Source organism: Diospyros lotus, chromosome 1 (genome assembly GCF_014633365.1).
Source record: "Diospyros lotus cultivar Yz01 chromosome 1, ASM1463336v1, whole genome shotgun sequence".
Taxonomy (NCBI): Eukaryota; Viridiplantae; Streptophyta; class Magnoliopsida; order Ericales; family Ebenaceae; genus Diospyros; species Diospyros lotus.
This window is the reverse complement of record NC_068338.1, coordinates 36,956,544-36,979,230: the sequence shown is the minus strand read 5'-3', so window position 1 is coordinate 36,979,230 and position 22,687 is coordinate 36,956,544. Positions and strand designations below refer to the sequence as shown.

At 36.2% G+C, this 22,687-nt stretch overlaps 3 protein-coding genes across 7 annotated transcripts in view; 1 reads left to right on the top strand and 2 right to left on the bottom strand.

Moving 5' to 3' along the window:
* Positions 1–185: 185 nt before the first annotated feature.
* Positions 186–7,929, bottom strand: LOC127810999 (uncharacterized). Of its 2 annotated transcripts, none has more exons than XM_052350670.1 (4): positions 7,770–7,929; positions 7,481–7,647; positions 1,298–1,420; positions 186–643 (listed from the first exon to the last, which is right to left on the bottom strand). In XM_052350670.1, the coding sequence occupies exons 2-4, from the start codon at positions 7,632–7,634 to the stop codon at positions 426–428; spliced, it is 495 nt and encodes a 164-aa protein (XP_052206630.1). In that variant the 5' UTR covers positions 7,635–7,647; positions 7,770–7,929; the 3' UTR covers positions 186–425. The 2 variants fall into 2 exon arrangements, with proteins under 2 accessions (XP_052206630.1, XP_052206641.1); XM_052350681.1 differs by having other exon boundaries at positions 7,774–7,909.
* An 849-nt stretch (positions 7,930–8,778) lies between these two features.
* The window catches only part of LOC127811021 (V-type proton ATPase subunit c''2-like), a 35,453-nt gene continuing 21,544 nt past the window's right edge, over positions 8,779–22,687 (bottom strand). Inside the window, exons 1-4 of one of the 3 annotated variants that reach the window (XM_052350703.1) lie at positions 12,436–12,614; positions 12,274–12,351; positions 9,368–9,538; positions 8,779–9,253 (exon numbers count right to left, since the gene is read on the bottom strand). In XM_052350703.1, the coding sequence (XP_052206663.1) occupies positions 9,082–9,253; positions 9,368–9,538; positions 12,274–12,351; positions 12,436–12,554 (540 nt within the window). In that variant the 5' untranslated portion in view covers positions 12,555–12,614 and the 3' untranslated portion in view covers positions 8,779–9,081. Of the gene's footprint in view, positions 9,254–9,367; positions 9,539–12,273; positions 12,352–12,435; positions 12,615–22,687 lie in introns of those variants that run through there. The other 2 variants (XM_052350709.1, XM_052350717.1) reach the window with 2 other exon arrangements.
* On the top strand, positions 15,420–22,344 carry LOC127810952 (pleiotropic drug resistance protein 1-like). 2 transcript variants are annotated; one of them, XM_052350599.1, is made up of 24 exons: positions 15,420–15,841; positions 15,963–16,083; positions 16,235–16,323; positions 16,417–16,501; positions 16,594–16,753; positions 16,840–16,916; positions 17,041–17,094; positions 17,195–17,285; positions 17,429–17,730; positions 17,835–18,116; positions 18,198–18,514; positions 18,614–18,774; positions 18,872–18,975; positions 19,059–19,215; positions 19,306–19,413; positions 19,496–19,659; positions 19,836–20,168; positions 20,252–20,542; positions 20,635–20,718; positions 20,793–20,926; positions 21,034–21,261; positions 21,358–21,529; positions 21,613–21,867; positions 21,958–22,344. In XM_052350599.1, the coding sequence occupies exons 1-24, from the start codon at positions 15,513–15,515 to the stop codon at positions 22,213–22,215; spliced, it is 4,356 nt and encodes a 1,451-aa protein (XP_052206559.1). In that variant the 5' UTR covers positions 15,420–15,512; the 3' UTR covers positions 22,216–22,344. The 2 variants fall into 2 exon arrangements, with proteins under 2 accessions (XP_052206559.1, XP_052206566.1); XM_052350606.1 differs by lacking the exon at positions 15,420–15,841 and having other exon boundaries at positions 16,006–16,083; positions 16,270–16,323.

Genomic DNA, 22,687 nt, shown 5'->3' with positions numbered 1-22,687 from the left:
GCTCCTTTTCCAATCTATGTTCCAGGACAACAGTGATAACAGCAATCACTAGCCCCTATCCAGCCTTTATCCATGAATTCTAAATCTCCAATCAACTCTATGAATAGCTAATAAGCACATCATATCCAATTAATCAAGAAAGCATCTCAACTGGTAAAACCATTTCCAACACAAACTACCAAAAGAATTGTAAGTAACAACTTCAATGTCTTAAAACTGAACAATGCGTACTTTCTTACATAGCAACCCCTCCCTTCTAACAGTTTTACAGAGCAAAATACAAAACTGTTCTTGAAATATCGATAGTTGAGGCATTCAGTTCAGCACAAGAATAAGAATTGAAAAAGGTCAAGAACAAAGGCTGCTTCTGCATTCTAGTTCTTTGGAACCTCCAACATTTGATACTGCATTCTGAATTTGAAATGCTATTTCTTTGCTTGAGGTTGATTGATCAACTTTCTGACAACATAGCAATCTGGAGGGGTAATGTTCATGTAGTAATTATGGATGGTTTCTGTGATTTCAAACCCGAATTTCCTATAAAAGTTGATGGCTTCTTCATTGTTTGTCTGAACATGCAAGTAAATCTCACCAATGTTCTGCTTGGAGCAAAGATCAAGAGCATGATTTAACAGCTTTGTCCCTGTATCAATTCCAAAATCATATCAGGTATACATGGAGCGATTTGTTCTTAAGTCTCCATTGATTCTGTATTCTTTTCCTTCTACGACCAGACTTTGGCAATTAGTCAAGAACAAAGAAATGCTAATCCCAATAATAATATTGTGGCAGGAATGAGCTGTAACTCATTGGTTCTGGGCTCTCACTCTTGAACACCAATGTCTGTCCAAGAAAATATATCAATTTCGGGTGTACAGCTCACCAAAAAATAAGTTGCAAGAGTAGAATATTGGGAATTGTAAACAAAGAAATACTAATCTTGACAATTATTTTTTGGTAGCTATCAGCTGTGATTCATTGGGCAGCCTCACTATTGAAAACCAATGTTTGTCCCAACAAAAAATGCAAATTTAGGGTGTACTACTGGACAATAAATTAGATGGTGGCACTGGATAAGTTGCAATAATAGAATTAAAGGGAATTGTGATTGGTCATGATGCTACAAAAAACTAGTCTTATGTATCTGCACCGATGCCTTATGCTAAGTATTGAAAGATGGTACTTTTTTATGAGCACAAAAACTGAGTTTCCCATTGGGAGGAGTGACATTTTTAAGTGCGATTCTTTAAGGGTTTCTTGTGCAATTTGTACATCAAATAAAGTGCAGAAAACTTACCAATACCTAGGCCACGGTATGGTGCCAAAACACCCAATGTCATGATATAAACCCGGACAGCCCCACCTTCTTTCTTCTCAAGCCGACATGCAATTGCACCAACACAAATGTCACTGTAGTAAGCTGAGGAAAGATAGGGGAAAAAAAATTAAAAACTTGACAAAATTAGTGATATATTGATATGCATAGAAGCACCAAGAAAAAGGTGAAATTTCAGCAGATGATGCCACTAGATTTAGTGGTTAACTTGCTCGCAAAAGCTCATTCACAGTTTCCTCACTTGTTAAATTAAAAAAAAAAAAAGAAGCTTTAAATCCTACAGGATTGAATACAGATTTGATTAACCATTTGATAATTGCTATGCTTAGTGTGTGACACATAAGAATACAGTATCATCCAGGGCTGTCTAAGGCAACTCTTAGACTCGTACCATCTGATGATGCTATCATTGCAATGCAAACCTCAAGTGTACACTAAATCCAACCCTCAGTTAGAAGTTCCATACAAGTGGAAAAGCAGATGATACAAGTGAACTTCCACAAGGTTCAATCAATCCAGTAAGGTTGTAGATCACCTTCTGCTTCTTGTTTGTGCGTTTAAGAATTCCATCCAGGATAAGATCTCTCCTCTCTTAAGGCTAGTATGTTGCCTCAACCATTTCCTTTTATGCCTCAGCAACTAATCCGTAAATGCAAGCACTAAAAACTGTCACTTTTGAATATTAGCAAGAGAACAATAAAAATCATTGAATTTGCATAACCAGAAGAGAAATAGATAGAAAGCAAAAATATGAAGTGATGAGCTAAAATCAGTTTCTCAGGCCTGTTTTATAGGCTTTTCATTTTTTGCTTTCATTTTCTCTATTTTGACAATGAAAATAGAAAATGGAATTTGGATGCTTCTTTTGAGAACAATAAAAGGTGTTATCACATTTTCCATTTTGTTTTCATTTTTTCTCCTCCCCCATCACTCACTGCTGGCAATCCAATGTTGCTGGAATATCACCAAAGTGATCACCAGCTACCCTAATCCAAGATTTGCCACTCCCAGAAATGGAGAACTACAGACATCATTAATTGAGGGAGAAGGGTTGTGGACAGCAAGCAGATTAGAGAAGGAAGAAGAAAAGGGAGGATGAAGAAAACAAGGGCAGGATGGACTGTGTTGTTTAGGGTTTTGGCCATGGTGCTCACTCTGGTAGCCACAGCAGTAGTTTGTGTTGATAAGCAAACTACGTCTGCAAATTGCTGGTAGTTACATTGGTAAGTTACTATCATGGACCTAATGTTTGTAAGGGTTTCTTGGTATTTTTACAGCAGTTGTACTGTAACTAGCCGCTCAAAGTTGTACTTTGTACTTTGTATTGGCAGCCTTGTTGGTGCCAAACTAAACTGCCTGGATTAGTATAAAAACCTAATCCAGCTGAATGCAAAGGCATCAAAAAGCATATTTCCAATTCTCTGTTTCTCTCTCTCAATTTCTCTATCTTGACTTTGCTTTCTCTCTCGCCTACTTTTGTCTCTTTCTCCAAATCTTCCTCTCATTTCTCCCTAAATTCTGCCCTAATTCTCTCAATTAGCAGAGAATTGACCTTGTCAGATCTGAGGACCTGACAGTTACCAGAGCAGTCGCCAGCCACCTCTGGTGTCTCCTCTGGTCGACTGTCGACAATGATAGGAGTGTGTGAGAAAATAGAAATAAAAAATAAATACAAAAATGAAATTAACACAAAGTTCAGAAAAAAGTCAGCTTTTTTTTTTTTTAAAATGAAAACCAAAATGAACATAAAATATTTAAAATGAAAACTAAAAATTGAAAGCTTTGTCAAATGTCCCCTTAAGTTTTACATAGGCAGATTCAACAGAATATGTAGTAAAAGGGGAAAAAAAATAAAAACCTATGAAGCATGGACATGAGACACAAAACACAACATTTTAAAAAAAAGTAGCACATGGCACAGTTGAGATACGTTAATTATTAAAATATTTTTTTATATTTTTAAAGCAGAATAAAGTATCAAAAGATTCAAAATTATATTTCATACTCCAAATATGCATTTAAAATTCATGAGCTGAAATTCCAAATGAATAACTCTAATCTAATTAGCAATCAACTCATAGTCTATTCATCCTTGTCCCTCACAATCCAATTGATGTTTAAAGAGCTAGAGAATAGAAGAGTGAAGGGTATGAAAACTGAACAATCCCACAATCAAAACATGGAAAAACAAAAGAATCATGCAATTACCAAATTGTAAAACAAAAGAGTAAAAAAGAAAACCCTACTTTTTAGTCTTTGAAGTGTCCGCATAGGGGACACGCGTGTCCCCTCCCATATCCTTTTAAAAAATTTTAAGATGGACACACCATGTGAGCATGCCCAATACATGTCGGCAGCATGTCAGAGTGTCCGACTTGTCGGTGACACTAATATGACAACCCCTAGGAAGTGTCCATGCTTTATAGGTAAAAATAAAACAAATTTAGAACTAGAATACCTAACAGCTGATCAGTTTCAAATCATTTAGAACACTGAGAGAATCAAGCCATTGAACATCAAGCAATAATAAACCATAACAAAGAGACAAATTAAACCTATTTGCACTGATCAGAAGTAAATAAAGAACTCTAACTTATTTATAGGAATCCAAATGAATCAAAAGCACCAATTAAGTCTGAATTGCTAGTCGGAAAAAAATTAAAAGAAAACTCCAAAAAGTTAAAAGGAAAACCAGAAACCAATAAAACTGCAAAAGGGGCACAAACAAGAAGCACTCAGGGAAATGAAACAGTAAACAGAACACAGAGCTAAAACCCAACACTATATTAAACCCGAAAGAAATAAATAAACCAGAATCAAAAAATAAAAAATAAAAAAACCCTAAAGCAACTACTAATAAAGGACAACTATGACCCTCAAAAGATTGAACTGGCGGTAAGGACCTATAATAACCTCATTTAAAACCTCCCTGAAGCAAGCCTACGCAGAAATTTCTATGTGCTTACCTGGTGCACGTGATTCGTGAACTACACGTCCAGTGATTTTATTCAGTGGATACTAAAAGTTTGAAGTGGCTGCAGGTTCGGGGAAAAAGAAAGGAAAATCCCAGGGCTTAGAATAGAAAAGAAGCCCTCTCACTGATAGAACTTCAAGCAATTCAGATAAACTAATATACATACCACGAATGGCAGAAGCTGTAAGCCATAAATTCCCACAAAAGCTACAGACATGTAATATTGATTGTTACAACTTGTAACAAGAAAACTCATAAAAGAGTAATCTACAACAATCAAAACCAAGGGTCTAAAATTAAAAAACAGATGGTAAAATTTATGGGCCAAATTCAAGCCATCAAAATGAACTATTCGTTAAAACAGTAATTCCAATGTCAGAAACTAACAACCCAATTCACTAGACAAGCCAATGTGGCAGAGCATAAGGACTGTCACAAGTTCATAACAAGAAAATGAAAATCCATGATGATTAAAGAAGAATAAGCAAAACCTCGGGCATAGACACCTGAAACCAAAATAAAATCCCATTTATGGTAGATTTCAGCCCATTCAATTGAACTATCAACACAAAGATCATAACAGGAATAACAACATACCAACCCTTATGCAAACTAGTTAGGATCAGCTAAATGGATGTTAGCTCACCTATCACCTCTATTACTGACCATATCTATTGTAAGGTTATCAAAATTCATGTCATGCCTAAGATTTTCCAACCAATTTTTTATCATTCTCTACTTATTTTATCACAAACTTCTTTTTTATTCCATTCACTCTACTTACAAAACATCAATTGGTCATCCTCTCACATGACTAAATCATCTTAAATTCTTAATCATGTCCTATGTATCTTATTATAGATAACAGGGCCACTGTTAACTTTATTATAGATAACATCATTATTTTGTCCTTTATTGTATAAGCATACATTTATCATTACATTCTCATCTCAATTGTGCTCATATTTTGCATACATTGGTGTTTTACTGCCCGATATTTTGTGTCATACAACAGAGCAATAATTTATAACCATACAATAAACTCTCTCTTTTAGCTTGCAAGGGATTTTACAATCACTTCTCTATTATAACCATTTTGTCTTAATTATGTGAGTAGCATCCTTATCCCCTCGTCTTATTGGACAACTGATCCAAGATTGTTAAATGGGTCTTTTCTTGAAATGACTTGATTTTCAAGTCTATAATATCATTCATACTTCTTGCATCTTTCGCTGATCATTCCTTCATTACTAATACCTTTTAATTTTTGTCTTTCATGCACTTTATTTGGTTAAAATCCCTTGTTCTTTTCTTTTTCTTCCTCTAATCAATTATATAATTTTTCATGAACTTTTGACTTTGCTTCATCAATGACATTTTCTTGTTTCTTTTTAGCCAAAGTATACATCTCCAAATTTTTCTTTATTTTTGCATGTATGCAAAGTTGTATAGAAAATTCTGTCTTCATTTTTTCTTGTACCCCCTCAATCCACCACCACGACTCCTTTTAAGTTGGAGATTCCCCCCCCCCCCCTCCCCCTCCCCTCCCCTCCCAAAAGTCTCTCCTAAAATGGTTGTTGTCATGTTTTGGATAGTAGTAGCCATCCTATTCCATATTAGATTTGCCTTGATTTCCACAATCCAATCTTTCTTCTGTCACACATTTTTTCTTGAAAGTAACTTGCTTCGCCTTTCACGTATAATCATCCTCCTTCCTCCACTTTTTGATATAAATTTTTATGGAGTGGTTAGGCAGTAGGCAAGCACCATAATGTTAAAACCTTATGATCCTCATAAGACAAATGATTCATTTGCCTCATAAGGAGGAAGTTTATTTGTGGATAAATCACTATTATAGGTGATCAGATGTTCATTCCATTTCTTAAAAATGGTATTAGCTACAATAAGATCATATGACATATTGGATTTTCCCTAATTATTTTTTTTTTCTCCAAAGCATGAGTGACCTTCATGCACATCTCTATTACTCATTCACTTCACCCAAATTTTGCTTCTTTTTTTTTTGTTTTGTTCAGTGTTATTAAAGGCGCGTGTCTAGGCGCAAGGCACACCAAGGTGCACCTTGGGCGCCTGAAAGCCTTCCAGGCGGGCGCAGACCAAAAGGCACGCTTGACCCAAGGCGCCTAAGGCAAAGGCACGCCCCTTGGGCTTTTTAGTTGTTTTTCAAGTTTTTTATTTCACTGTTTGGTACTTTATTTAATTTTTTTACTGTTTAGGATTTAAATTTATTGCTTCAACTATAAATTTGACAATAAATAAAAAGGCTACTACTTCAAATACTCCAATTGAATTTGAACTAGGAAGATGGATAGGGAGAATTGAACAAATTCAAGGCATGCAATAACAAAACGCAACATTAAGTCACCAAAACAAAGAAAGATGCAAATTCAAGTCTAGTATAACCTACCAAAAAAATGTATGAAATTATCATCACACTTCTAAACCATAGAAATCATCCAACAAGAGGAGTAGATGATGCGGAAGAAGATGATGATGCTTCTAATGATGAAAATATAGAAATGTTTGGTCTTTAGAGTGATTTTTTTTATAACATGCTTGTTAAAATATTATTAGAAGTTAGGACCTATTTTATACCTTTTTCTTCAACTATATTTTTATTTTATTTTTTTTATTAACTTGCGCCTAGTTCCATCAAGCTCGCGCCTCACCTTGCGCCTCAGACTTCAAGACCCTTGTGCGCCTTGCACCTTTAATAACACTGGTTTTGTTTATGTCTTCTCCAAATCCAACAACATATAGATCAACCACATAAAGAAGTTAATAAAAAAAAAACAACCAGAATTCAATTAAACGCCAGCAAGCATACAGAGAACTTAGACTGCCGCAAATCCCTAACAAGAAAATCCATCAAAAATTAAGCACGAAGAAGAAAAACACAACAGAAGGCAACAAAACAGAATATATATTTGTCATAAGTTCATCAGAAGAAGAATGCCCAATAAAGATTAAGCAGGAAGAAACCAAAAACCAATGCCTTTAAGAATTAGAGAGAGAGAGAGAGAGAGAGAGAGAGAGAGAGAGAGAGAAACACGCAGAATCACAAAAAAAAAAAAAAAAAAAAAAAAAAACGAGGCCAGAGAATAAAGATTGTGACAAGCCCATCTGGGGAAGGGAAAGTAGAGAGAGACCTAGCTTGGTGAATTCGGCAGAGGCGAGGGCATCGGCGTAGTATTTGTCGTTGTAGCGGACAGGGAAGAGGGCGGTGTTGAGTTTCTTGAGCTGCATCAAGTTCTTGTCTCTCACTCCGTCCAATGAGATTGGAACCTCCCTACCTGCCCCCATTTTCTCTCTTTCTCTGTGCAGTTACAAATATGCAAAATCCGATTAATAAACCCTAACAAGCACACAACACAATCTGCAATATAGATATTATAAATGATAATCGTATACGCAGAGAGAGAGGGAAGAAGAGACTACCTACAGAGAAAACTTGCTTTATTAAGAGCTCCTCTGCCTGCTCGGCCGGCCTTCTTGCGTGCTCCTCCACTCTCCCTCCTGCTGCCCGCACCCGCATGTTTATGCCTATGCGAGCGAGGGCGAGGAGCGGATCGGCTGAGGAGAAACGGCAGCGTTTTCATTTTCCTTTAGCCTCCCTATAACCATCTCTTTCATCAAGATTAGGGCCCTACCAATCCTACATTGCCAATAAGAGATTACACTGGTTTTTTTTTATTAAAAATTTAAATTCTTATGGGCATCACATATATTTATATGTTTACTTAATATACATAATTTATAAATTATTAAATTTATCTAATCAATATTTATTAATAAAAAAATACTATAGAGGTGTATAAAGAATACACTTACTAATTTCTCTTAAATTTTTTTAAATAAATAACTATTATTTAATTACTCTTTTCTATTCAATAAATCCCGCATCGAATTTTGTTTGGTATATTAATATTTTCAGTTTTTTTAATTAACCCCCAAATTTCTTTAAACAAAAATAAATATTTAAACTTTTAAGATCTACCATCCCCCCCCCCCCCCCTCTTCTCTCTCTCTCTCTGTGTAACAGAAATTTAAAACTTTACTAACACAACCTAATACAATTACAATATAGAGTATGACATTATCAAAAACCTCTTGTCCTAACTCAGAGAGACTTTTATAATTTTCAAATAATCTAGGTGAATTTATACACTGAGAGTATCTAAATATTTTTCTTAAAATAGTCCACCCAACAACAAAATCTTATTAGGTATCATCTACCAAGAGAGAAAAAGATAAGTCCCAGCCCTGCCCTGCCCTGCCCTGCCCTAGCCTAGCCTAGCCTAGCCAACACACTCCTTCCATAGCCCCCCCGTGATTTTATCGGACACAAAACACTGAACACGTCGTCGTCGCCGTCCATTTAGCTGCAATTCCTCTGCATACTTCCTCTTCAAGTAATGGTCCCAATTCACATGGGGCTGCTCAGAAATAAATTTAAATACATATCATTTCAGACATAGGGAAAAACTCTAATTTCAAATTATTACATCACATAAAATCTCTCCTCCGACTCCCACAGCCTTTACTAAAACTCCCCTCTTCGTGTGTCTTCATATTTCCATTAGAACAAAGGCAACTTGATATTGGAACAGAACAATTTTACACCAAAACTTAACGCGCCTTGTCGTGATCTGATCAATTAACAATAAGATGGATATATCATCTCGGTTGCATTTCATTTGTCGCTGCCATCTCTAGAAGAAATGCCAGACGATAAATTAATCGCAGAAGACTAGGTCATTTTGGAAGGCCATGTTGCCTGGGCTGACATGATTATTCCAACTATTACTCCAAACAACCCGAGTGCACTACCGAATATTTCAATCACAAGAATCTTCACAAAAAGTGAGGAGTTCTGGGCATCTGATAATGCACAGCTGCTTCCAATAATTCCTACACATAACCTGACCAAGCAAAAGGCGATACAGTAGCTTGGTAAGTCGTAGGAATAAAGGCAGAGACTAACCTAAAAATTTGTCGCAAAATTTTCCAAGGAAATGGAGTAAAAGCGGACTAACCCGCATACAAGGTTCGCAAAACCCACGATAATCCCAGACGCAAAGATAGCATAACCTGCTCTAAGTGATTCAGGTGCATATATTTTTGACGATGGAACGCTCTCCAACTTTGTTTGTAGAATAATTGCCACAATAACTCCATAGATAGCAACAGCTTCACAGAAGATCACACTGGCAGGACATCAAGAAATTTTGTCAAATTATGGTCTCCAAAGATGTACAATAGAAATCAAATAACAGAAACCAACTCAGCCAATCCTGGCTAGCCATACTTGGCTACAGCTGCACAGAAGATCACAAGAAAAAACATAAGAAATTGCATTAAATTATTATCTCAAATTGCCAACCAATAAAGGGCATCGCCTAAGAAAAATTGCCAACCAATAAAGGGCATTGCCTGAGAAAATCAAATCAGTGTTACACATTAATAGCAACACTTTGACATGAGATCAAACTGACAACACAAAAAAAAAAAAAAATTGAGCAAAATTATCATGTCAACAGGCATCCATGACATCATAAAAATTTCTCACAAGCATGCAAGGAGTGAAGTGAAGGAAAGATAAAACTGAGGCCTTTATAAAGAGAGCACATCCCATGGCAGATGTACTAGCTCTTTGGAGCCCAATGCAAAGAATTTTGTAACTCATACCACTAGTAGCCTCTTGTTCATTCACAAGTAGATTAACAGGAGGGTGCGGTAGATTCTGCACTGGCACAGTGTTGAATGAGTGCTGCTCTTCCCTAATGGAGAAAGAACCTGAAAAAACAAACTAATATTCTCTCTACAGTGTGAAGTGTCTTTTCTAACATAGTGCATATCTGTCTATGCAAATTAGTTTACCGTATTGTCAACAACCAAGCAAAAATTTTGATCCAGTTAACTGAGATTCAAAATGGTTGTCCAAAAGCAGATATTTGATCAGTTGACTGACAACAAATATTCAAGTATATGTAATATTGATCAAAAGCATCATATGTATATGTTATCAATATTTACAAAGAATAACAGAAACAGCTGGAATTTATTAATAAAGCCTTCACTTTCTAAAAATATAGCAGTATTCAAGAAGAAAAATAAAATCTGAGACTATTTACATTTAAGAGTTCAACAAAATGTTATTCAAAGCATCTAATTCATAAAGTATCAATCCCGACAATGAAACATAAGCTCAAAAAAAGTTAAAAGTGAAAATTTCAAGGACAATTAAAAATGACTATCAGAAAGTACTTCTCAGGATGATTAGTAGGCAAATTCTACTTGGCACACACAAATAATGTATTTATAGAGTGTGTAGATCACTAAGTTTGCCAACTTTTGAGTTTGAGCATCAACCAAAGGGTGCTTGATTTGTCTTAGTAAAAAAATAAAGTTTCATGGCATTCGGAAAGGCTTATCATGTCTGACTCTGTAAAAGTTCTAGAGAACTTCAAAGACTCCTCGTGGGCTAGCTGCAACCACAAGTAGCCACAAAGTGACAAAATTCAGAAAGTTTTCTCATTTATGACTAGAAGGTGACTATTTCAAGTTATGGAGATAGCTTCTTTGCAAAGCAAGACTTGCGTGCAGAAATTATTTCCCCAACCCTCACAAAGCAGGGAGCTTCATACTCTAGACCACCTTTTTTATTCAAGTACTTATCAAGGGCAAATTTTGGAGGCAGTTTCAGTCAATATGTATCAGGAAAAGGATATATTTCAAAACAAATCTAATAGATGGAGACACAAATCCCAAGATGAAAAATATTGCATTAGCTTGGGAGAAACACCTAAGACCCATTTGAAGTGTGGGAAGGTGCTTAAGTAATGTGCCAACAAAGCAAGGAGAGTGGCAAGACAACAATTTTAGATCAAGAAGATTGGTTCTTGATTAGGGTAACTCCATATCATTCTCCACCACTGTCAATAGTGTTTGTAGATTACATCTTCCAAATGTTGGCAAATTTCACATGTCCATAGTTGTTGGAGTGTTGTCCACGTGTATTCTGTTTTAATATATTCTGTAAATATCGAGTGCTAGAAAACTTGGAAACTCTTGAACTGATTAAGTCATCAACACAGTTAATTCTCCAATTTCAGTGAGTCAAATTTCTAGGGAAAATCTATGAAATTTCATAAAAATAAATGAAATAAAAGAGCTAGTAGGCTATATTATATTTGATGAAATTGGAAGCAAAATGAATGTCTAATCCAACTACTTTTGAGTGTACGGCATCCATCGTCTATTTCAACTAGAACACTGGATCAACTGTAATTTTTAAAACAATTATGGAAACAATATTTCAAAAGTCAAAACAATGAAACTCAACCTTACTTAGAAGCTAATGCTAATGCACTAAAACTACTTACAATGAGCCACATTGCCATTGAAATTTGGAATCAGAAGGTGCCAATCACCAAAAAATCATCCCCCCCCCCCCCCCCCCCCAAATTCACATCACTCAAACTAGATCATCTAGACTTGGACCATACTGTGAGACAAAAACAGTCAGTTGTAACTTGAGTTGCAGTACTAAATAAAAAAACTGGTCCTATTGGTTTGATTTTACTAGGAACCGAAGGGAAGTTTTGCAAACGTTTTCCAACTTTAAATTGAACAATGAATCCTCGACACACAGTGGATTCAAAATTTAACACAAGAATGTTTCAGCATGAAAACATTCAATCAAATGATCACTAGCAAGGTAACAATTGTACAACAGACGATGGTCTCCGTCCTCCATTAAAACACGGCATGATTCATTTCAGAGCCAATTTAAACTCGCGACACATCAGAATTTAAAATTGATCGTCAAATTGATTTTGGAATTAACTTGCCAACCTTGAACTTCAATGCAACAATTAGCATCCAAACAGCATTGTACAGTGGAGAATTCGTTAAATCGGAAGAGCTAGGGTTTTCTTACCTGATGAGATTCTTGGAGGTGATTCGTGGCGCTTTGATTGCCGCACCTATCAAACTACTGCCTGTAATGTAAATCCCCCTGGACACAAAAATTTCAAAATAAATCAAAAGCCTTAACTCTGTCTGTCTCTAAGCATATGCGTGTACATATAACACAAAATACCAAGCAGCGCCGAGGACGGAGACGCCGATGGCGACGGCGATGCCGACGGCGGAGAAGGTGTATGGAGAGATCTGCAACATGGCGCGAGACCACGAGGAGGCTGCATCAACCGCTCCCATTGTCGAAGAGCCCGAAATCGGTTCGAATTCTCTGCCGGGGTTTCTCTATCTACCCTTGGGGAGATGGCCAGAATAGTAAATATGGGCCACGAAGGCCCGGCCCGGTTCTGTTATAATTATTTCTCAAGAAGCCCATATTAAGAACTACAGAGTTTAATTTGGTTGAAATCACGGTTTCAACAGTATTCAACGTACATATATGTTTTTCTTAATCAACATATTTTATTAATAACAACAATTATTAATTCTAAAAACTGTGACTTATTCCTCTATAAGATAATTTAACAAACTAATTAAGGAAATCGTCCGAACCAAGTCTCCAAAGAGGTTTTTGGTAACTCGATCTCTTTCGATAAATATTGACTAACTATGAATAGTTATATTAATATTTGGGTGGTATAACGATTTAATCATCCAACTAAGTAAAAATAAAAAATTGTTAAGAAACGCAAAAAAAATCTTAATTAGTAGCCACATGTTGTCAAAGTATAAAATGAGATTAGGGAAGCAAATAAAATAACAATTTTGATAAAAAAAATTATATTAAATTACTATTAAAATAACACAATAAACCTTAATCCCATTAAATGGAAACCCATCACTATCATCATATAATTATATATTATCTTATTAAAATATTAATTAATGGTTTTGCTTGGGAAAGAAATGAAATGATGTAATGTGAGCCAGCCAGCCAGCCAGCCAACCCAACACAATGGGATTGGGGAAGAGATCGAGATTCCATGAGGGGCATGGAATCATATGCTCCATCTCTTCTCGTTAAGGAGGTTTTGTTTTGTTTTGTTTTAAAGACAGATTCTGGCGGAGTCATGTTGAAGTGTTTGGGTTTGCAAGCTTTGTCTCATCTTCAAACTTACAATCAATCACTGATGCAAACTTATTGTCATGCGTGACGCTAATCAAAGCCAAATAAGACAACCAACGAATAAAAAAAGGAGAGGATTAGTTGGAGATTATTATGCAGTTGATTAATGCACAAACTTCTAATTAATTAATATATACAAAATGAAACTTAAATGCTGGGCAGGCTAAGTTGGGTTTTCATTTTTTTTTTTATTTTCATATGAAACATTATTATAATAATTTAATTAATATTGTCAAATGGGTGGCAAATGAAACTCAAATTTGTTTTTTTTTTTTTGAAAAAAAGGTTTATAATAAATTAATAATCTCACCATTTGTTGTGAATGGGTGACAAAATTTCAACTCAAATGTCGGCAATATTACATTTAAAAAAAATAAAAAATTGAAGTTTTATAAGAATTTAATTATCTTGTCAAATGGTTGACCTCAAATCAATAACTTAGGTAGGTGCATGCGTCATATTAGAATCAAACGATCTGAAAACAATGACAGAAGAGGATATTCTAATTTCTAAGGTTTGAGGCAAACTCGGATTCTCCTACACAAATAGACAAACTGATCTTTATATATATATATATATATATATATTTATTTATTAATTTATTAATAATTGAGTGTACCTTGCCACCCCCCTACTAGGCGTATAACTAATTAATAATATAAAGCTTTAAAGGGCCTAGCTCAGCTCATAATAATAATAATAATAATATAATAATTGTATGCAAAGCCAAAAAGCCTCAGATGGATCAAAATAGTTGCAGCTGTCGTTCTGTTAATTAATACACTGCTGAGTATCATTATTATTACATAACTCATATATATATATATATATATATGGTTGCAATTTCCATTTCAATTAATTTGTTTTAAAATTTATGTTAAATTGGATCATCCTTTGAAACTGCTTTAATTAGGTTGGATTAATTCAATTCTATTCTTTCTACTATTGATTTGATTCAGAGATTAATTTAATTTAAATATAAATTTATCAAAACCCAAATTAAACCAACTTTAACTTGTAATCACCCCTACCCTTGATTGCATGAAAGAATGAGCTATAAAGTAGTAACATATTAGGATATCTTCAATACGTGGCCAAATCCTAATTAAGTCAAAATTTAAAGAGAAAATCATTGAAAATCATTTCTAATGGCCTTCATATTTAACAATTTTCTCAAATTTGTATGAAGCTTCAAATAGTTTCTTATAGTTGTGAAGTGAAAATTTGTTTCTTAATTTTATTTTTCCAACAGCTCTCTTTTGCAGCTCTAAAATTTGAAGAAGACTCTAGTGACGAGCAGTAGCAATGGCTATTGATGGCGACCAACAACGATGATGAGCAGAACGATAGTTGGATCTGGTGTTAATGACGAATAACAGATCATCTTCTCTGAGTTGAATGAGGACCAGATCGATTTGCGTATGTGTATATTTGAACAAGGATTAGAAATTGTTTGGGGAATTTTTGTGGAATTGTTTAGAAATTTTTTTGGGGTATTTATTTATTGATTTGTGTATTTAATTATTAATTTTATGTATGTGTATATTTAATTATTTTGTGTATTTAATTAATTATTAATTTTGTTTATGTGTGTATCTAATTATTTTATATATTTAGTTATTAATTTGTGTATTTAATTATTAATTTTGTGTATGTGTTAAAATTATAAATAAAGTAAAATAAATAGAATTAAAATTTATAAAAATATATAAATAAAATAGATAGTGAAATAAAGAGTAGAATAGAAAGTATGAGTTGGAGCGCACACAATTTTTGAGACAAGTTAAAAATAGAGAGTGACAAAAGAAGATCAGTTGGAAATCGACTTACTATTAACAAGTGCACATCGAAATGGTTCTTATTACATAAATGTTCGCTTTTGCGTCGATCTCTGTTCATCAACCACCACACCTATGCGCGCGCGCGCACACACGCACACACGCACACACACATATATATATAAGTCAGGCATTGTATTGATTCAACAACTGAAGCTTCTTTCAGAGAGAGAGAGAGAGTGATGAGAAATTAAATCTTGAGTTTTCACGGGTAGGTTTCTTTAGCTTAGCGGAATGACAATGGAGAGCACTGCAGATGCACACAGGGTTAGCAGTGCGCGTATTAGCAGCTCGAACATATGGAGGAGCAGTGACAGAGATATTTTCCCGAGGTCCTCTAGGGAAGAAGACGATGAAGAAGCACTGAAATGGGCTGCAATTGAGAAGCTGCCGACGTATCTTAGGATTACCAGAAGTATACTGAACGAAGAGGGCAAGCCGAGGGAGATTGACGTCAAGAATCTTGGATTTTTGGATAGAAAGAATCTGTTGGAAAGGCTGGTGAGTATTGCGGAGGAAGATAATGAGAAGTTCTTGTTGAAGCTCAAGGACAGGATTGACCGGTAACCTCTTCAGACAAACATATATATATATAAACTTTTTGTACTTCACTATTGTAGTGTCCTGTTTGATTAATTAAGTGTTTGTTTCGGTTTCCTGTGTTTCTCCAATTGAAATATATAGAGTTGGACTGAAGCTTCCAACCATCGAAGTCCGATTTGAGCATTTGAATGTTGATGCTGAAGCTTATGTTGGCAGTCGAGCATTGCCAACGATACTCAACTTCACTATCAATATGTTAGAGGTACTTCATAATTTTAGAGTGATATCAACTTGAACTTTGTTGTATTTTTGTTCTTTTTCATTTATAAAATGAAGTGACACTGCAATCAACATATATTAGCCTAAATTTTGTTGCCATATATTTTTTATGCCTGTAATTTCTCTCTATGAAGGGGTCCTTAAACTACCTCCATATTCTTCCAAGCAGAAAAAAGCAACTGCCAGTCCTTCATGATGTCAGTGGAATAATCAAGCCTGGAAGGTGAGAAAAGCTATAAAAAAAAAAAAAAAAAGTTAACAAGTTCTTCCAAGCTCCAACACCCATTTACCATGCTTTTTCTTCTGGTTTTTGTAGAATGACATTGCTTTTAGGCCCACCGGGCTCTGGGAAAACCACATTACTTCTAGCTTTGGCTGGAAAACTTGGTTCAGATCTAAAAGTAACAAATTTCAAGCAATTTCAATATTTTGAGTACATGTGCTGTGACTTAATTCATCTTATGATCTCTGCATAAACCTTCTGTAATTGCAGGTTTCAGGAAGGGTAACATACAATGGTCATGAAATGGACGAATTTGTTCCACAGAGGACATCGGCTTACATAAGTCAGTATGATCTTCATATTCCAGAATTGACTGTGAGAGAAACATTAGCATTCTCAGCAAGATGTCAAGGAGTCGGGCCTCAATATGGTAGGTTAGATTCAGTAGATTTTGTCACATTCCAACTCATTTTTAGCAATTTTAGTTGTCTGAATCATTTGGCCGGAATTTTGCAGAAATGTTAGCAGAATTGTCTAGGAGGGAAAAGGAAGCAAACATCAAGCCTGATCCAGATATTGATGTATACATGAAGGTGCAGATAATTTGGTCGTGACTCATGCAGGATAGAATTGTTGATGGATATTGTTTTGCATTGTATTAGCACCTTTTTTTTTTTATTCATAGTGTTTTGATTCTCTCACTTTACTACTACATAGGCTGCGTCCCTAGAAGGACAGGAGGCCAGTGTGGTCACTGACTATGTACTTAAGGTACTAACTTGAAGTACATCTAAGCTAATTATAAAAATATTTTCGAGAAAGTTCCATAAAAATCTGATGTTTATGTCCATTTCATCTTTCAAATTCATAGATTTTGGGGCTGGAAGTTTGCGCAGATACCTTGGTGGGTGATGAAAATGTGCGAGGCATTTCTGGTGGGCAGAAAAAGCGAGTCACTACAGGTAAAAGCACAGGACAGCATATCGTACTCTTAACAAAGGAACTCCAGACTTTTTCAAGATATTTACTTATTCAAAATCTAAAATTCTGAAGTTGCCACTTTTCTTAATTAATAATCCTAGTTTCCTGATCAAATGTGATTCAGGGGAGATGCTGGTCGGACCAGCAAGAGCACTCTTCATGGATGAGATTTCAACTGGCTTGGACAGTTCCACAACTTTCCAGATTGTGAATTCACTCAGGCAGTCCATTCACATCCTTCAAGGGACAGCGATAATCTCTCTGCTCCAGCCAGCACCAGAAACTTATGATCTATTTGATGACATAATTCTCCTATCAGATGGGCAAATTGTGTATCAAGGCCCCCGAAATAGCGTTCTAGAATTCTTCGAATACATGGGATTCAAATGTCCTGAGAGGAAAGGCGTTGCTGACTTTCTACAAGAAGTAATCTCTATCTTTCAACTACATATTCAGATACCCTTTTCGGTAAGATTTAGACACAGTTACTTATAACCTCGTTTTCCAATGTCTTTGTTGCATGACCATAGGTGACATCAAGAAAAGAACAAGAACAGTACTGGGTAAACAGAGATGCGCCTTACAGTTTTGTTACTGTCAAGGAATTTGCAGAAGCATTTCAGTCCTTCCATGTAGGTCGGAAACGAGGTGATGAGCTTGCCGTTCCATTTGACAAAGCTAAGAGCCACCCATCTGCTTTAACAACCAAGAAGTACGGCATTAACAAGAAGGAATTGCTGAAAGCTTGTACATCAAGAGAGTACTTGCTCATGAAGAGGAACTCATTCTTCTACATATTCAGGATGGTGCAAGTAAGTGTCATTCTAAATCATCTAAACATTCATAATTGACCGAGCAAATGCAGAACTAATGGTTGCACATCTCTGTTTCAGCTTATTCTTATGGCATTTATATCAATGACAGTATTTCTGAGAACTGAGATGCCTAAGAAAACATTAGAAGATGGAGGAATTTACATGGGGGCCTTGTTCTTCACTCTCACTGCCATTATGTTTAACGGGTTTTCAGAACTTGCCTTGAGCATCATGAAACTTCCTGTTTTTTACAAGCAAAGGGACTTTCTCTTCTTTCCTGCTTGGGCATACTCTTTGCCCACAATGATTCTCAAGATCCCAGTCTCATTTGTAGAAGTTGGTCTATGGGTTTTTCTGGCTTATTATGTCATAGGCTTTGATCCAGATACTGGAAGGTAATGAATAGCTAAGCTCCATACAATTTTTTCAATTCCCCCCCTCCCCCCTTTTCTTTTCCTTTAATTACAAGATCTGATGGTTATTCTCAATGGCAGGTTTTTCAAACAATACTTTCTGCTCATATGTGTTAACCAGATGTCTTCTGGGCTCTTCCGATTCATCGGGGCATTGGGAAGAAATATTATCGTGGCAAACACATTTGGATCATATGCATTACTCACTGTTTTTGCTTTAGGTGGATTTATCTTGTCAAGAGGTAACAATGACAAACTTCAGAACATGCACACACGTAGACACGTTTTTCTTGGAAATCGAGTTGAATTCAATTCTAAGAACTGTTCTATTTTCCTCAGTCGATGTAAAGAAATGGTGGATATGGGGTTACTGGTTCTCTCCTATGATGTATGGGCAAAATGCTCTAGCAGTGAACGAATATCTTGGCAATAGTTGGAGATCTGTAAGCATTCTAAGAATTTGGACAGAAGAAAAACAAAATAGGCCAAAATGTCTTATCAGCTAAACTTATGTGTATGTTTGCAGATCCCTCCTAATTCAACAGAACCACTAGGAGTGCAAGTGTTGAGGTCCCGCGGGATTTTTCCAGAAGCTTATTGGTATTGGCTTGGAGTGGGAGTTACAATTGGATACTTTTTCCTATTCAATTTCCTTTTCACGTTGGCTCTAGCTTATCTCAACCGTAAGTAATCAATAGATTTAGAACTTTATGCTTGAAGATTTGCTACGTGATAGTAAGAACTTGTCCTAATACTCTGTCAACTTGATGCAGCATTTGGCAAGACTCAGCCAGTTCTTTCCGAGGAAACCTTAGCTGAAAGAATTGCTAGCAAAACTGGAGAGCCAATTGAGTTATCATCAAGAGGAATGATCCCTTCAGGTGTGAGTAAGCTATATTAATTGTGCTCTCAATCTGATTTACGAGTTTCAAGTTTGATATATTCAATCAAATTAACGTGCAGAAAAGGGAAATGCAGTAGGAAGAAGTGCGTCATCAAGGTCATTGTCATCAAGAGTAGGAAGCATTAGTGGAGAGGATCAGCAAAGAAAGAGAGGAATGGTTCTGCCTTTCCAACCCCTTTCTGTAACCTTCAATAAAATCAAATATGCAGTAGATATGCCACAGGTATTTTCTAGAATATACAAGAAACAATTTTTTTTTTTTTTTAGAAATGCTTATTCTACTTGCATTTCTTCCCCCATTTATATTCATTCTTGACTGTCAAACTTTGATGAAGAATCCAAACTATTTTCACTGCCAAATTAACTTGAATGTGAGCTATAATTTTCACTTTCTTACAGGAAATGAAAGCCCAAGGTGAAACCGAAGACAGGTTAGAACTTCTGAAAGGAGTCAGTGGCGCTTTTAGACCAGGAGTTCTTACAGCTCTCATGGGTATCACTGGAGCTGGCAAGACCACCCTGATGGATGTGTTGGCGGGTAGGAAAACAGGTGGATATATCGAGGGAAGCATCACCATATCTGGGTACCCAAAGAAGCAAGGAACATTCGCTCGCATTGCGGGATATTGTGAGCAAACTGATATTCATTCTCCTCATGTTACAGTATATGAGTCCCTGCAATTTTCTGCCTCACTTCGATTGCCCCCTGAAGTCGATCCTGCAAACAGAAAGGTGACTTCTAATCTTAGTTCTTGAACCAATGGAAACCTAGGCATCTTGAGTCATTAAATATGAACCTAACCGATGAACTGCAGATGTTTGTTGATGAGGTGATGGAACTCATGGAGCTAACCCCATTAAGGGAAGCACTAGTTGGATTGCCTGGCGTGAATGGTCTTTCAACGGAGCAGCGCAAGAGGCTGACAATTGCAGTCGAGCTTGTAGCCAACCCTTCCATAATATTCATGGATGAACCAACTTCAGGACTTGATGCCAGGGCAGCAGCTATAGTGATGAGAACAGTGAGAAACACAGTAGATACTGGACGAACTGTGGTGTGCACCATCCATCAGCCAAGCATCGACATATTTGATGCTTTCGATGAGGTAGATGATCATTCTCTAGATTACGGCAAATAATTCCTATGTTATTTTTTAATTTTTGTGAGCCTCTGACGATCAACTACCTTGAATTGCAGTTGCTTCTTTTGAAAAGAGGGGGCGAAGAAATATATTTCGGTCCATTAGGCCGGCTTTCTTGCCATCTCATTGAGTACTTTGAGGTAAAGCTGATAAACCCATTAAAATTTTATGTGTGTTGTCTCGAGGACTAACATTTTCTACTTATATTGGTAAGGGAATCAATGGAGTCAGTGAAATTAAAGATGGATATAATCCGGCAACCTGGATGCTGGAGGTGACTTCAGCGGCTCAGGAAGCTGCTCTGGGGATTGACTTTGCCGATATATACAAGAACTCAGAACTATGCAGGTAAGCTCTTAATTTATCACACGCCAGGAAAGTCAAAAGATGGAGTTGAAGAAACTTGGCATACCGAGTACTTGATCAGCGAGCTAACATAGTCTTGAAAAAATCAGGAGAAGCAAAGAGTTGATTAATGAACTTAGCGTACCAGCTCCAGGCTCGAAAGATCTGCACTTCCCTACTAAATACTCGCAGCCTTTCTTCGGGCAATGCATGACTTGTCTGTGGAAACAACACTTGTCATATTGGCGAAATCCACCATACACTGCAGTGAGACTCTTGTTCAGCACTTTCATAGCTGGAATGTTTGGAACAATATTCTGGGATCTTGGCTCCCAAAGGTTGGTATACAGTAAAGCGAAAAATAACAACATTGCATGCGCTTTAGCATTCTTTTCTGCTTTTCTCCACTAACCCCAAATTTATTCGATTTGCAGAAAAAGGAAGCAAGATTTTTTCAATGCTGTGGGGTCTATGTATGCTGCCATACTATTTGTGGGAGCACAAAATGCCACCTCAGTGCAGCCAGTCATAGCGATTGAGAGAACAGTCTTCTACAGGGAAAGAGCAGCTGGCATGTACTCGGCTTTGTCATATGCCTTTGGACAGGTAAATTAGTTTCAATTTTCAGTTGAAAGCTTTCAGGGCAAGTGCCATCAATTTTTACTCTCTAAATCCTTTTCTTTGAGCAGTTTGTGATCGAGCTGCCGCACATACTTTTCCAAACTGTCGTCTACGGTGTGATAGTGTATGCCATGATCGGATTTGAGTGGACAGCTGCCAAGTTCCTTTGGTACCTCTTCTTCATGTACTTCACCCTATTATACTTCACGCTCTATGGAATGATGACAGTTGCAGCCACTCCCAACCAAAACATTGCTGCCATAGTTTCGACTGCCTTCTACATGATATGGAACCTTTTCTCAGGATTTGTCATCCCCAAAACAGTAAGCCCTTCAACTAATTCTTGTGCATTTTCTTGCATAACGAAAGCATGATTGATAACTGAGAAAATTCCATTTTCCTTGGAATGACAGAGAATCCCAATGTGGTGGAGATGGTACTACTACATTTGCCCCATTTCTTGGACTATTTATGGATTAGTTGCTTCGCAATATGGAGACATAAAGGATAAGCTTGAAACTGGTGAAACAGTGCAGCAATTTGTCAAGAGTTACTATGGGTTTGAACATGACTTTGTGGGTTTGGTGGCAGCCATTATTGTTGGAATAACCGTGCTTTTTGGTTTCATCTTTGCCTTTTCAATCAAGGCTTTCAACTTCCAGAAAAGATAGATAGCAGTTTCGTATAATTTTTAGCTCATCATAATTGTACTGGACCCTTTATGATCCCATGCTAGTTCATGTCTTATATAATTAGTGTGTAACATAAATTTTTTATGGGTTTGATACCTTATTTAGGCAGTTCTTATGTTGCCCAATATAAAATTAATACAAAGGAGTAGGTGTGTAGGTCCCACACTCCTAATAGGGCTCACATTCCCGCCTCTCATTTTAAGAATTGTTCAATGTGAATAACGGAACTAAATATTTACGTGTGATGTATTTATCTAAAAAAAGATACAAAATTCATTATTTATTTTTTCAATTTTAAGATTGTTCTAATTTTTTATCAATATGAATATGGGTAAATGATAATTTCTCAAAATTTTCATGCACAAAAATAGTGTTACATCCTGCATATATATAGTGATGATATTTTATATTAAAAAATAACTTCCAAATAAAAACTTACATAATAATAATA

Excerpts from the sequence above, each read along its gene's own strand:
- LOC127810999 (XM_052350670.1), bottom strand. The coding sequence starts at position 7,634 with ATGGGGGCAGGTAGGGAGGTTCCAATCTCATTGGACGGAGTGAGAGAC. Across the intron at positions 1,421-7,480 it reads TGCCGAATTCACCAAGCTAG|CTTACTACAGTGACATTTGT; the intron begins GTCTCTCTCTAC and ends ATCTTTCCTCAG. Across the intron at positions 644-1,297 it reads ATACCGTGGCCTAGGTATTG|GGACAAAGCTGTTAAATCAT; the intron begins GTAAGTTTTCTG and ends GAATTGATACAG.
- LOC127810952 (XM_052350599.1), top strand. The coding sequence starts at position 15,513 with ATGACAATGGAGAGCACTGCAGATGCACACAGGGTTAGCAGTGCGCGT. Across the intron at positions 17,095-17,194 it reads TCACTGACTATGTACTTAAG|ATTTTGGGGCTGGAAGTTTG; the intron begins GTACTAACTTGA and ends TCAAATTCATAG. Across the intron at positions 21,530-21,612 it reads TGTCATATGCCTTTGGACAG|TTTGTGATCGAGCTGCCGCA; the intron begins GTAAATTAGTTT and ends TTCTTTGAGCAG.